At 42.5% G+C, this 15,095-nt stretch overlaps 1 protein-coding gene and 1 pseudogene across 2 annotated transcripts; one reads left to right on the top strand and one right to left on the bottom strand.

The window, feature by feature from the left end:
* Positions 1-2,237: 2,237 nt before the first annotated feature.
* On the top strand, positions 2,238-4,606 carry LOC144517727 (alpha-1-antitrypsin-like protein CM55-MS; annotated as a pseudogene). Its single transcript, XR_013501964.1, has 5 exons — positions 2,238-2,812; positions 2,937-3,007; positions 3,691-3,884; positions 4,189-4,336; positions 4,409-4,606. The product of XR_013501964.1 is annotated as an alpha-1-antitrypsin-like protein CM55-MS (transcript).
* Positions 4,607-9,224: 4,618 nt separating this feature from the next.
* On the bottom strand, positions 9,225-10,695 carry LOC144517726 (hibernation-specific plasma protein HP-55-like). Its single transcript, XM_078249852.1, is given in 6 exon segments — positions 9,225-9,431; positions 9,511-9,534; positions 9,536-9,659; positions 9,774-9,967; positions 10,100-10,170; positions 10,299-10,695. Coding segments are annotated over 6 exon segments (1,002 nt in total). The 5' UTR covers positions 10,681-10,695.
* Between the last annotated feature and the right edge of the window lie 4,400 nt (positions 10,696-15,095).

The raw sequence follows: 15,095 nt of genomic DNA, 5'->3' as shown, positions 1-15,095 counted from the left end.
TGTAAAGTTTGTATGCAGTACTGCATAGGTGACCAAGTGTTTGTTCTGTGTCTTAAAGAAAAATAAAGTATAAAAAAAAAGAAAATAGTAGGCCAACACAGACTAAAAGGAATAAAATGTCAGCGCTTAATGGAAGGGGGGACGTCATCTAATGTTGGTTACTGACGTACAACCATATCGCGCATTGTAAAGTTATTTTATGAATGAAATAGACTTATTACATACCTGAGGGCCAATTCCGGGTCGGTTTCAATCCTGTAATTGTCTCCATCTGTTGAAAGCCCGACCGTGTGTCACTCACGTTGTCGCCCGTCATCTTTCCTTTCCCTTTAAGCTTTTAGTTCTTTGTTTAATTTCCTTCTTTCCTGTGATGGTCCTGCCCCAGTATCAGCCATAACGACAGCAGATACCTTCTGAGATAACATTAAAATACAGTTAAGGCATATATCAAGAAATCTGCTTCTTTTTCCCTGGCTGGATACGTTAACGCAGGCTTTTCCGGTGTTACACCGAAATCTGTGACCCTTCAGAATGTATTACTGTCGGGCCGTCTACCTGCCGAAAAATCATTCTGTGAATTGGTGGGGAAAAATCGTACTCGAGTCTCGTTTGCTGTTACAGGTAATTTATGATCAAACGCATTCTCATGAACAGGTCCGTATGATATCGCATGAAAATGTACATCCTATGAAATTAGGAGACCGCCAGCTGGTCACGTGACGCTGGCTGGTCACATGACGCCAGCAGCCTACGAGCTCCAGGACACCGAGCGGCATGTTGCCAGTTCTTTAAGCAGCTCCAGAGCATCCTACCGCCCGGCTATATGTCCTCTGTTAATTCAGCGGTAGTTGGTGGTTCAGTCAAAACAGATGACAGTGAGCAGAGCACCGCGAGCTACCACTTGTTTCGGCTGAGATTACAGTTAAATTTAGTCCACAAAATGAGCATTGAAGTATCTTCATTCTGAGTCTAGACAGGACATAGTGTATGAAATAATGCAACTAGCTAACAACCTGCTTAAGTCTGGTATTAGTACTACATTTATATGGGTACCAGCTCATATAGGTGTAAGAGGTAATGAATTGGAAGATAAATGTGCGAAGAAAGCAGCAGAGAAGCCTGATATAGAGGTGGATATTAAATACGGTAAAGCTGAAGTCAAACAGATGGTGGCGGTAATGCTCCAAAAAGCTGGTTCCCAACCACCATACAAAAAAGAAGAAGATGAAGAAGGAGGCAGGCAGAGGTGTGGTAGTCTACACCTGGTTCACATTTGCTTGATTGACTCTTTGTCCTTTAAAGAGGGCTGGAGATTCAGTTCTGGAGATCTCTCTCAATCTTCACATCCAGAAAAGGTTTGTTTTTGAGGTTTGTCTATGTTGTTATTCACTCATGCACTCCCTCCACCACTGATGATACTAATTGGTATTGCAGCAGTTTGGTGTTGCTTATTTGCGTTGAGTTGTTTCTCTGGTCGGAGAGGTAAGAAGCCTGAGTTGTGATTGGTATAATTGTTTAGGGTGATTCACACATCAGGACTTTTAGCGTGTATAGAGCCAGCATATCTCCACCAGACTCCATGTAAATAATCAGGACTTTTAGCGTGTATAGAGCCAGCATATCTCCACATGTAAATGGGTGAATTAAGGGTTTATTTCAACCAAACCAGAGTGGTGATTGTTGGAACAGTGGAAAGATGAGCCAAGACGGCTTTAGCTAGTTTTAATTAGTTTCTGTCCACTTTGAATGAAGTGTCTTTTACGATAATAGAAGTACTGATTATTTACATGGAGTTTGGTGATTTCGGGGCCGTCTCATGTTAAACTAAAAGGATCTTACTCTTTAACATAGGTCTGCTTTTGTAGGGATCCTTTCCATAATGTTGTCAGGCACTTAAAATAATCGGAGTCTGTCAGCAGCAACAACTGAATTTTTAGTGGACGCTGACTGATGCTGAATATTTGTTCTGTAGGGTAACATTACAGCTTGGTTCACAGCTTCATGATACAGCATTCTCTGTTAATACTGGACCAGTTTCAAAGACTTTGTTCCCATCCGTCACTTAGCTTGAAAAATACCACCCTTTAATCAGATTTATTGAGAGTAACCAAACCGCCCACATGCTCATCAGATTCACATTATACTAAACCTTCAGAAAATACATCCAGTACAAAATCAGTGTCCTCATTAAAACAAACATCGAAGCTGAACTTTTGAACTTTTTGTCTTAGTTCACCATGATGATGCATACAGCCGTGGGTCTCTGGGTCCTATCAGCGGTGATCTGCGTCTGCAGCGCCAACAGCGTCTCCCTGGTGAACAAAGCAAACCAAAGAGTTTTCCTTCCGACTCTACAGGAAGTTAGCAGCTCATGCTGACTCACGGGGAAAGAATATCTTTTTCTCCCCGGCTAGTGTGTCGGCCGCCTTGGCTGCGTTGTCCGTGGGAGCGCAGGGGGAGACGCACCGTCAGCTTTTCAGTGGTCTGGGCTTCATCAGCTCCCTTCTGACTCAGACAGACGTGGACCAGGCCTTCCAGACGTTGCTCCAGAGGGCCAACACATCTCAGGATGCCAGCAAAGGGACCGCCGTGTTTGTGGACAACGGCTTCAAGCCAAAGCCGGAGTTCCTGCAGACCCTGAAGCAGTCGTACTTCGCAGATGGGTTCAATGTGGACTTCAGCCAAACCACAGAAAGTGCTGATACCATCAATAAGTACGTGGAGGAGAAGACCAACGGGAAGATTGACAAGCTGGTGGGAAGCCTGGATCCAAACACAGTCATGTATCTCATCAGCTACATCTACTACAAAGGTAAGAAGGTCCTGTGGGATGAGATGTAGTCAGTCTGTAATCTAATGTAAGATCTGTTTATATATTTTGATGTTAAATTGAACGTATCAAACCAGAAGTTTTATTTCTGCTCGTTGTCTGACAGGAAAGTGGGCGACTTCGTTTGACCCTGAGCTCACCAAGCAGGACGACTTCAACGTGGACGCGAACACCAAGGTTCAGATTTTCACTCTTAATTCTGAATGGATTTGCGTCCCAGTAATTAACAGGGGCAGAGCCAGACGTTGTAAACATTGGGTTCAGTCTCAACCTAGAGGGTGTGTCTGGTGGGAATGCTCAAATCAGCATTGTTAATTGAACATGTAGCTGGACTTGAATGGCCTTTTGACTGAAAGTACTGCCAAACAACACTTTCTGCTCACCAGTTCCATTTCCACTTTCTCACAGCCTGCTGCATTGGACCCTCTACCTACGTAAACACCTTCCCGTAATCGACAGCGCCGCCATTACGTCGACGCGCATAGCACGTGTAGGGTTCGGTAGTTAAAATTCTAAGGTTCGGCAGAAACCAAACCACGTCAAAAAGCCCAATATTCAGCCGAAGCCCGATCCTGGATTCGGTGCATCTCTCGTTTTTGGTTCGCTTACGTTTAAAGGAAAAGGCTCCCGTTGACATGGGGGATGGATTATATCCCCATGGCAAGGCACTGGGAAGAAGGCTACTAGCGCTACATTAGATAAGACAAAGTTTGGTTGTCTTTGTCAATGGCAAAGATCGTTGTCGATCGGGTGTGTGACTCTTGGGTCCGGCCGTGTTTGGTGTTTTGACGGAAGATGTATGAACTCTTTTTTTAATAACGCCCTACTTTTTTTCTTTTTCTGAAATTCTCATCGTCCAGGTTCAAGCCGTCATGATGAATCTGGAGCATCGTTTTCATACCTATGAAGACTATGAGCTGGACACGACGGTCCTTCAGCTCCCCTTCAACGGCCCCTACTCCATGCTGCTGATGTTGCCTGACGTCATGTCAAGGCTGGAGAACTCCATCTCCCCGGACCACGTCACCAAATGGTTGAAGGCTATGCGACTCAGGTTGGGACAATCTTAATTTATGCTTCTAATATGTGGAAGGTTTGACACTGAATAAAGTACCCAGCTTTGTCCTGTCCAATAGACTGTCCTCCCCCAAAAAATGGAAATATGCTGGCTCTATATACACCCTAAAAGTACTAGTATTTGAAAAGTTGGTGATTTCGGGGCTGTTTAATGTTAAACTAAAAGGATCTTACTCTTTAACTAAAAGGTCTGTCTGTAGGGATAAGGCCCTCATAGCCAAATGAAACTCCTGCCCTAGTCAGATTCAATGACTGTCTCTTCTTCCCCCCCCTGTTTTTAGGAGATATGATGTATATATTCCAAAGTTCTCCATCAAGACTTCCTACAACCTCAACAATGTGCTGTCAGAAATGGGAATGACAGACATGTTTGGTGATCGTGCAAATTTGAGAGGCATTTCAGAGGAGCAAGGACTGGCAGTCTCAGAAGTAAGTAAACGGAGCATGGGTTTTATTTCAATCATCTTCCTGTTGTCTCACTTTCTCTGCGTTGCACCGCAGGTTGTGCACAAAGCTACGCTGGACGTGGATGAGGCCGGAGCCACCGCTGCAGCGGCCACAGGCATCGGGATCTCACTGACTGCCCTCCCGGCCCCTGCCCCTGTGTTGAAGTTCAATAGTCCATTCATGGTCCTCATCACTGAACGCAACACGGAGGAAATCCTCTTCTTGGGCAAGATTATCAACCCAACCATCTGATGGTCATCACTTGGTGTTTGCTCGAGCACAGCTGTTGCAGCTCATATAAAGGAGTCAGAAAAACTTGCTTTGTTGTCTCGTGCTTTATTGAGTGAACAGTTCTTATATTTCTTTGAAGATTAAATAATGTAGGATAAAATATGATCAACTTGCATAAGCATTTGGTATTCATTTAGAACGGATCAGATTTAAAAAAAAGAAATACAATAGAAATGAACACTGAGCGCCCACTTTTTGAACTGCTCTGGTTCAAGTAAAAGTACTACGTCCACACTGTAAAAGTACAAGTCCTGCATTGGAAATGTTACTTCAGTAAAAATCCATAAGTATCATCAGGAAAAAGTACTTGATGCAGAAAAATCTTCACATTTGGGAAACTGGGAACAGTTGATTTCATACAGACTTGTGTCTTTTACAGGAGTAGAAACGGTTTCACAACCTCACAGCTCGGTCAGTCTACCTTCGATGGTTTAGACATCGTGGCTAATAATGAAAATGCTTATAGAGGAAATGAATTGGATTTTTAAAGTTAATGGGACACAAAACTAGAGTGACCGCTCTGGTCAAAGGCTGATGCTACACTGGATTGCTGGCTTGAAAGTGTAAGAAGTAGGAATAGTTGAAACCAAGGATTTTTGGTATGAATGTCATTGAGAAAATGTTTGAAACATGGGCAACACATTTTTAGAAAGAGCTGACTAAACTGGAAATCATGTAAATGTGTTAACAAGGTAAAGTAGTAAGTTATTACTTCTGTTACCAACTTTAGTTAACTGTTGCCATGATTTCTGTTATTTTTCAGAGATGAGGCTCTGGAGCACCATAAAACTCGTGCTTCGACCTCAAAAACCGTTACTCCTATCGCTTAATGTTTAATACCGTGAGAGAGAGGACATCCTGTGCAACAATGGTGTGTACTGTAAAAAATGCTGTTATTCTCCAGGTATTTCTGGAGTTAGTTTGTTCCAACTGCTTACACGTTTTCAAAACTCTCTACACACATTTCCCCAAACTGCACACACAAAATGCTAAATGCCTCACATCTTCAAAATGAAACACTGTATTCAAAATGCCATAAACATCTCAAAATGAAGCATTTGCATCAAATGGCAAATAGTAATAGTACATTTTGGGATGTACCATGTACACACTGTTCAGTTTGTACAGCTCTTTCTTTCATAGGCTTACATCTACATTTACAATGTTCTAGAGCAGGGTTCTTCAACGTTTAAGCTAAGTTCCCCTTAACTGAAAGAGAGATGGAGCAGGGACCCCCTACTACTAATATTGTAAGAAATGAAGTTGCATATTAAACTGGGGCTACAATAAAGTGTAGGGCAGCCTAAAGCCTTTACATACCTTTTTAGTGCATAGTATGCTAAGCTGTGTAATGGAAAAATTACATAGACCATGATTTTCTTAACAATGATTGTTCATCTATTGAGTAATTTTTAATTATAAGTAGATCCTTAAAATAGGCCTCTGAAACATGTGTCTCCTAAAGATATTTCCTGAAAGTAAGTCCTCCAGTGTTGAAGATAGCTGAAAATGTTATGACACTGTAATTCTCCACTGTAAGCAAATGGTAACAAAACACAGGCGCCTCCAGAGATATAAAAGGTCAGTTTGCCCGAACTTAAGGTTGGAGCCTTTTGACGCACTAGACAGATGTACAGGAACAGCTTCAGACAGCAGTGTTCAAGATTAGAATGTCTTCCAAACATGGTCGTGTTTCGGCTGGGAAAATGGTTCATAAGGAGATGTCATATGTTACGCGAGACACAGAACTGTTGTCACTTTGTAACTCTGTTCATTGTGAATTGCTGTTCTTGTCATTGTTTGGTTGTTCTCTAATTAAACCCTTCCACCTAAACTTTTAATCCAGTTTGCAGCCTGTCTTTATTTTGTTTCAACAAAGTCTCTTCTTCACCCAAATTCCTCCCTCGCTGAACAGAAACTTCCACCACAAACTTGGCGTTGTCGGCAGGATTTCAAGGAGGGATCAGATCGGGACTCCCCGGGCGACTGATGATAGTACACTCCAGGGATCTGATGATCACCTGCCTCTAAACCTCGCCAAAACATCTTTGAGAGACAGAGGGTCAGAAACCACGGAGGGCTCGCTGATTCCACTCTGAAATCCAAACGAAAAGGAAGCAATTTCAACCAGCGGGGGTAAGTTGAAGTTTCAACTATTAACAATTTGAATTGGATATTGAGACAGTCTGTGAGACAGAGATATTGACCGTGGCTTCACTGAGGGTATTCGGTGAAAGTCTATTTTTGCTTTGGGAAAATTTTGGGTTGTGTACAAAACAGGAAAAGAGAGTTTTCTTTGGCACCCAGGTTGTTTAGTATAACAGATAAGAGCGCCAGTTGTCATCATTTCATCCAATCCGGACTAGAACGGGGTGACAGATAGATTTTAAAATCATACGGATAAACAGTCATCGTAGCTGTTCGTCAGGATTTAAGCGTTTTATAAATCTATCACAGATAAACAGTCATCGTAGCTGTTTGTCCGGATTTTTAGTGTTTAGGAAATCTATCACAGATAAGCAGTCATTGCAGCTTAAATTTAGTTGCAGCTGTTTACAGGTTTTTCCACAAAGTTTACCGTGAACTAAACTGGGCCGTATAGTGACGATTATACGTAAAGAAGTACTTCGACTGGTTGTTATCTATTTTTGGGAAAATGGGTAACAGGAGCACAACGTCACACGTTCCTTCAGGGCCAGTGGTGGATGAGATGATGAAAAAATTTGGGCCGAAATCTTTAGAATGTCTGACTTATTGGACAACAAAACACGGGTTTCCTGAAAATGGTTCTTTAAGCACAGGTAAACTCAGAATGCTAAAACAGGATTTAGAAGAAGAAGAAAAAATATTGAAAGGGGGAAAAATGATTAGCAACCAAGATCTGATTCAAATAGAAAAAAAACAAAGAATGTTTTAATCAGTGGATGAAGGAAGCCACAGGCAGGGAAAGAAAGCAGATGAAAAAACTGGTATCTAAGGGAGAAACTGGTAATTTTGTTGAAACACAGAAACTAGAAAAACCAGAGATTGCCACTGACACGTTTGCATTTTCTCTGTATCCGAGCATGAAACAGGGTGGATCCGCTGCTCGACCTCCCGCCCTACCCTCCTCCACACGTAATGATTAAGGTTGTAATCAAAAGTAGGGAATGTAATGGAAAAATTACATAGACCATGATTTTCTTAACAATGATTGTTCATCTATTGAGTAATTTTTAATTATAAGTAGATCCTTAAAATAGGCCTCTGAAACATGTGTCTCCTAAAGATATTTCCTGAAAGTAAGTCCTCCAGTGTTGAAGATAGCTGAAAATGTTATGACACTGTAATTCTCCACTGTAAGCAAATGGTAACAAAACACAGGCGCCTCCAGAGATATAAAAGGTCAGTTTGCCCGAACTTAAGGTTGGAGCCTTTTGACGCACTAGACAGATGTACAGGAACAGCTTTAGACAGCAGTATTCAAGATTAGAATGTCTTCCAAACATGGTCGTGTTTCGGCTGGGAAAATGGTTCATAAGGAGATGGCATATGTTACGCGAGGCACAGAACTGTTGTCACTTTGTAACTCTGTTCATTGTGAATTGCTGTTCTTGTCATTGTTTGATTGTTCTCGAGAAAATAATTAAACCCTTCCACCGAATACCTAAACTTTTAATCCAGTTTGCAGCCTGTCTTTATTTTGTTTCAACAAGGTCTCTTCTTCACCCAAATTCCTCCCTCGCTGAACAGAAACTTCCACCACAGCTGTTAATAGCTTAGTATTTCAGGAGACAGCATTTCATTTTGAAGATGTGAGGCATTTAAAAAGGCACTCCAGAGCCTCATCTCAGTCAAAATAGAAGTCATGGCAACCTTTTACCTTAACACATTTACATGATTTCTAGTTTAGTCACATCTTTCTATAAATGTGTTGCCCATCTTTCAATCATTTTACTTCTCAATGACATTCATACCAAATCAACCCATTCTTGGTTTCAACTATTTCTACTTCTTACACATTCAAGCCAGCATAGCTTCAGCCTTTGACCAGAGCAGTCACTCTAGTTCTGTCCCATCAACTTTAAAAATCCATTTCCTCTAAGTATTTTCATTAGCCACAATGTCTAAACTATCAAAGGTAGACTGACCCCAAGCTGTGAGGTTGTGAAACCATTTCTACTCCTGTAAAAGACACAAGTCTGTATGAAATCAGCTGTTCCCAGTTTCCCAAATGTGAGGATTTATCTGCATTAAGTACATTTTCCTGATGATACTGACTTTTACTAAAGTAACCTTTTCACTGCAGGACTTGTACACTGTCGTAGTACTATTACATATGTAAAAGATTTTAATACCCAGAACGGTACAAGAAGTGGGCGGTCACAGTTGAGCTCCATTGCATTTTTTTTAAATCTGGTTATAAAATGAATACCAAATGTTTATGGAAGTTGATCATATTTTATCCCTACATTATTTTACCTTCAAAGATTATATAAGAACTGTTTAAACTCTCAATAAAGCAAGAGACAAAGCAAGTTTTTCTGACTCCTTTTATGAGATGCAACAGCTGTGCTCAAGCAAACAAAGTGGTGATCCATCAGATGGTTGGGTTGATAATCTTGCCCAAGAAGAGGATTTCTTTAGTGTTGCGTTCAGTGATGATCACCATGAATGGACGATTGAACTTCAACACAGGGACCGGGTCAGGGTTCAGGACAGCAGACTCCACGATGACTCCGATGCCTGTGGCAGCCGAAGCTTTGGCTCCGGCCTCGTCCACGTCCAGCGTAGCTTTGTGCACAACCTGCGGTGCAACGCAGAGAAAGTGAGATGACAGATGAATGGAATGTGTGAGAAATAAAACATATGCTCTGTTTACTTACTTCTGAGACTGACAGTCCTTGCTCCCTCTGAAATGCCTCTCAAATTTGCACGATCACCAAACATGTCTGTCATTCCCATTTCTGACAGCACATTGTTGAGGTTGTAGGAAGTCTTGATGGAGAACTTTGGAATATATACATCATATCTCCTAAAAACAGGGGGGGGGGGGAAAGGAAGGACAGCCTATTAGAAAGGACAAAGCTGGGTACCTTATTCAGTGTCAAACCTTCCACATTTTAGAACACATTAAGATTGTCCCAACTTGAGTCTCATAGCCTTCAACCATTTGGTGACGTGGGTCGGGGAGATTACGTTCTCCAGCGTTGACATGACGTCAGGCAACATCAGCAGCATGGAGTAGGCGCTGTTGAAGGGGAGCTCAAGGACCATCACGTTCAGCTCGTGGTCTTGATAGGCGTTGAAACTATCCTCCATATTCATCATGACAGTTGGAACCTGGACGATGACCATACATGCAGTAAATGAATTCCCAACAGATCCCCGCTCTAGGTATGGGGTGAACCCCAAATGTTTACCATGTCCGGCTCCGTCCCTGTTAATTACTGGGACTCAAATCAAAACTCAAACCTTGGTGTTCTCGTCCACGTTGAAGTCGTCCTGCTCGGTGAGTTTAGGGTCAAACTGAGTCGCCCACTTTCCTGTTAGATAGTGAGCAGAAATAATACACAACTTGTTTGATACGTCAACCTCAAAATATGTAAACAGATCTTACATTACTACAATAGATTACAGACTGACTAGATCTTATCCCACAGGACCTTCTTACCTTTGTAGTAGATGTAGCTGATGAGATACATGACTGTGTTTGGATCCAGGCTTTCCACCAGCTTTTCAATCTTCCCGTTGGTCTTCTCCTCCACATATTTATTGATGGTATCAACACTCTCTGTGGTTTTGGTGAAGTCCACATTGAACCCATCTGCGAAGTACGACTGCTTCAGGGTCTGCAGGAACTCCGGCTTTGGCTTGAAGCTGTTGTCCACGAACACGGCGGTCCCTTTGCTGGCGTCCTGAGATGTGTTGTTGGCCCTCTGGAGGAACATCTGAAAGGCCCGGTCCACGTCGGTCTGCGTCAGGAGGAAGGTGTTGAAGCCCAGACCACTGAAAAGCTGACGGTGCGTCACCCCCTGCGCTCCCACGGACAACATAGCCAAGGCGGCCGACACACAAAACGGGGAGAAGAAGATATTCTCTCCCTGAGAGTCAGCATGAGCTGCTAACTTCCTGTAGAGCCGGAAGGAAAACTCTTGGTTTGCTTTGTTCACCAGGGAGACGCTGTTGGCACTGCAGACGCAGATCACCGCTGATAGGACCCAGAGACCCACGGCTGTATGCATCGTCATCATTGTGAACTAAGACAAAAGTTCAAAAGTTCAGCTCCATTGTTTGTTTTAATGAGTAAACTGATTGTACTGGAGGTATTGTCTGAAGTTTACTATGATGTGAATCTGATGAGTATGTGGGCTTTTTGGTTACTCTCAGAGATATCTGAATAAACACTGGTATTTTTTCAAGCTGGACCTATATTTCCCCACTGACTGCCCTCCCGGCCCCTGCCCCTGTGTTGAAGTTCAATAGTCCATTCATGGTCCTCATCACTGAACGCAACACGGAGGAAATCCTCTTCTTGGGCAAGATTATCAACCCAACCATCTGATGGTCATCACTTGGTGTTTGCTCGAGCACAGCTGTTGCAGCTCATATAAAGGAGTCAGAAAAACTTGCTTTGTTGTCTCGTGCTTTATTGAGTGAACAGTTTTTATATATTTCTTTGAAGATTAAATGTAGGGATAAAATATGATCAACTTGCATAAGCATTTGGTATTCATTTAGAACGGATCAGATTTTAAAAAAAGAAATACAATAGAAATGAACACTGAGCGCCCACTTTTTGAACTGCTCTGGTTCAAGTAAAAGTACAAGTCCTGCATTGGAAATGTTACTTCAGTAATGATCCATAAGTATCATCAGGTAAAATACTTAATGCAGAAAAATGGTTAATAATGAAAATACTTATAGAGGAAATGGATTTTTTAAAGTTGAGACAGAACTAGAGTGACTGCTCTGGTCAAAGGCTGACGCTACACTTGATTGCTGGCTTGAAAGTGTAGGAATAGTTGAAACCAAGAATGGGTTGATTTTGGCATGAATGTCATTGAGAAAATGTTTGAAACATGGGCAACACATTTTTAGAATGAGCTGACTAAACTGGAAATCATGTAAATGTGTTAACAAGGTAAAGCAGTAAGTCATTACTTCTGTTACCAACTTTTAGTTAACAGTTGCCATGATTTCTGTTATTTTCAGAGATGAGGCTCTGGAGCGCCTTTTAAACTCCTGCTTCTAGCTCAAACAGTTACTATTGATGTTTAATACCGTGAGAGAGGACATCCTGTGCAACAATTGTGTGTGTACTGTAAAAAATGTCAGGACAGTAGCCGGCAGAAGAAGGCCTGTTGCTGTTATTCTCCAGGTATTTCTGGAGTTAGTTTGTTCCAACTGCTTACATGTTTTCAAAACTGTCCTCTACACACATTTCCCCAAACTGCACACACAAAATGCTAAATGCCTCATTTCTTCAAAATGAAACCCTGTATTCAAAATGCCAGTAAACCTCTCAAAATGAAGCATTTGCATCTAATAGTACATTTTGGGATGTACCATGTACACACTGTTCAGTTTGTACAGCTACTACAGCTCTTTCTTTCATAGGCTTACATCTACATTTACAATGTTCTAGAGCAGGGTTCTTCAACGTTTAAGCTAAGTTCCCCTTAACTGAAAGAGAGATGGAGCAGGGACCCCCTACTACTAATATTGTAAGAAATGAAGTTGCATATTAAACTGGGGCTACAATAAAGTGTAGGGCAGCCTAAAGCCTTTACATACCTTTTTAGTGCATAGTATGCTAAGCTGTTAATAGCTTAGTATTTTTAAGGAGACAGCGTTTCATTTTGAAGATGTGAGGCATTTAAAGGCGCTCCAGAGCCTCATCTCAGTCAAAATAGAAGTCATGGCAACCTTTTTACCTTAACACATTTACATGATTTCTAGTTTAGTCACATCTTTCTATAAATGTGTTGCCCATCTTTCAAACATTTTACTTCTCAATGACCTTCATACCAAATCAACCCATTCTTGGCTTCAACTATTCCTACTTACACATTCAATCCAGCGTAGCGTCAGCCTTTGACCAGAGCAGATGTCTAAACCATCAAAGGTAGACTGACCCCGAGCTGTGAGGTTGTGAAACAGTTTCTGCTCCTGTAGAAGACACAAGTCTGTATGAAATAAACTGTTCCCAGTTTCCAAAATGTGAGGATTTATCTGCATTAAGTACATTTTCCTGATGATACTTAGACTTTTACTAAAGTAACCTTTTCAATGCAGGACTTGTACACTGTCGAAGTAGTACTAGTACATATAAAAGATTTGAATACCCAGAACGGTACAAGAAGTGGGCGGTCACAGTTGAGCTCTATTGCATTTTTTAAATCTGATCGGTTATAAAATGAATACCAAATGTTTATGGAAGTTGATCATATTTTATCCCTACATTATTTTACCTTCAAAGATTATATAAAAACTGTTTACACTCTCAATAAAGCAAGAGACAAAGCAAGTTTTTCTGATTCCTTTATATGAGCTGCAACAGCTAAAGTGATGATCCATCAGATGGTTCTTGCCCAAGAAGAGGATTTTTTCAGTGTTGCGTTCAGTGATGAGGACCATGAATGGACGATTGAACTCCGGCCTCATCCACGTCCAGCGTAGCTTTGTGCACAACCTGCGGTGCAACGCAGAGTAAGTGAGACGACAGACGAATGGAAGATGTGTGAAATAACATAAAACGTATGATCTGTTTACTGACTTCTGAGACTGCCAGTCCTTGCTCCTCTGAAATGCCTCTCAGATTTGCACGATCACCAAACATGTCTGTCATTCCCATTTCTGTCAGCACATCATTCAGGTTGTAGGAAGTCTTGATGGAGAACTTTGGAATATATACATCATATCTCCTAAAACATGGGGGGGGGAAAGACACACAAACATTGACAGACTCAGATTATTCAACATTATGAAAGGATCCCTACAGAGATAGACCTTTTAGTTAAAGAGTAAGATTTTTTGTTTGACATGAAACAGCCCCGAAATCACCAAACCCATACTACTACTATTACTACTACTACGTACTTTTAGCGTGTATAGAGCCAGCATATTTCCATTTTTTTGGGGGAGGACAGTCTCACGAGACAAGATAAAACAAAACAAGAGGAAGACACAACAAAGTGCAGCAGTGATCCACCACAGCCCCCACCTGAGCAAAGATTTGATCACAGAGGACCACAGAACGGAGACAAGAAATCTCAACCCCCCTTTTCACCCGTCCAACACTCCTCAAACCCCTTTACCAACCCCGACGCCTTTTCCCTTGCCACATGTTGGGGTTCACTGACCGGATGGAGCAGCTGGTAGATGCTGGAATCAAGTTTGCCCCACTACCTTCTCCCATCATTTGCCCCCAGCATCAAACTGACCCCGTTTTGACTGAACCACTGAAAGTAAAACGCCAGGCACCTCTGCCCCCTCAAGGACAGCAGCTAACTCCTTCTCACCAGACTGAGAAGTATGCTTGTGTACAAAATGAAACAAGCTTTAACTGATATGTGCTGGGCCCAGGCTGCATGCCTAGTGGCACTCATGACTCTTTCCAGGACAAGCCTGGGCCCTGTGTATTCAATTCTTTGTCAATCTATGTTGGGATAGGCAATAGAAAAAGAATGGTGAATCCGCTAAGCAAGAAAAAGAAGCACGTAACTGCCAACTTAGCGAATCTAGCATCCATTCCTCGTCAGCCACAGCCTGTCCCAAAAAACGAGACAATTATTTTAACACTAACATTAGCCTTACTAAACGTCAGGTCTCTGGCGGGTAAATCATTTTTAATCAATCCATCCATCCATCCATCCATCTTCATCCGCTTATCCGGGTCGGGTCGCGGGGGTAGCAGCTCCAGCAGGGGACCCCAAACTTCCTTTCCCGGGCCACATTAACCAGCTCCGACTGGGGGATCCCGAGGCGTTCCCAGGCCAGGTTAGAGATATAATCCCTCCACCTAGTCCTGGGTCTCCCCCGAGGCCTCCTCCCAGCTGGATGTACCTGGAACACCTCCCTAGGGAGGCGCCCAGGGGGCATCCTTACCAGATGCCCGAACCACCTCAACTGGCTCCTTTGGACGCAAAGGAGCAGCGGCTCTACTCCGAGCTCCTCACGGATAACTGAGCTTCTCACCCTATCTCTAAGGCCTCCTGAGGAAACCCATTTCGGCCGCTTGTACCCTGGATCTTGTTCTTTCGGTCATGACCCAGCATCATGACCATAGGTGAGGGTAGCAACAAAAACTGACCGGTAGATTGAGAGCTTTGCCTTCTGGCTCAGCTCTCTTTTCGTCACAACGGTGCGATAAATTGAATATAATACCGCACCTGCTGTGCCGATTCTCCGACCAATCTCCCGCTCCATTGTCCCCAGAGATTGGATGGCCCTGAGAAGGGACCCCCTC

Source organism: Sander vitreus, chromosome 5 (assembly GCF_031162955.1).
Source record: "Sander vitreus isolate 19-12246 chromosome 5, sanVit1, whole genome shotgun sequence".
Classification (NCBI taxonomy): domain Eukaryota; kingdom Metazoa; phylum Chordata; class Actinopteri; order Perciformes; family Percidae; genus Sander; species Sander vitreus.
The sequence above is the reverse complement of the archived record's forward strand: the minus strand, read 5'-3'. Positions and strand labels throughout refer to the sequence as shown.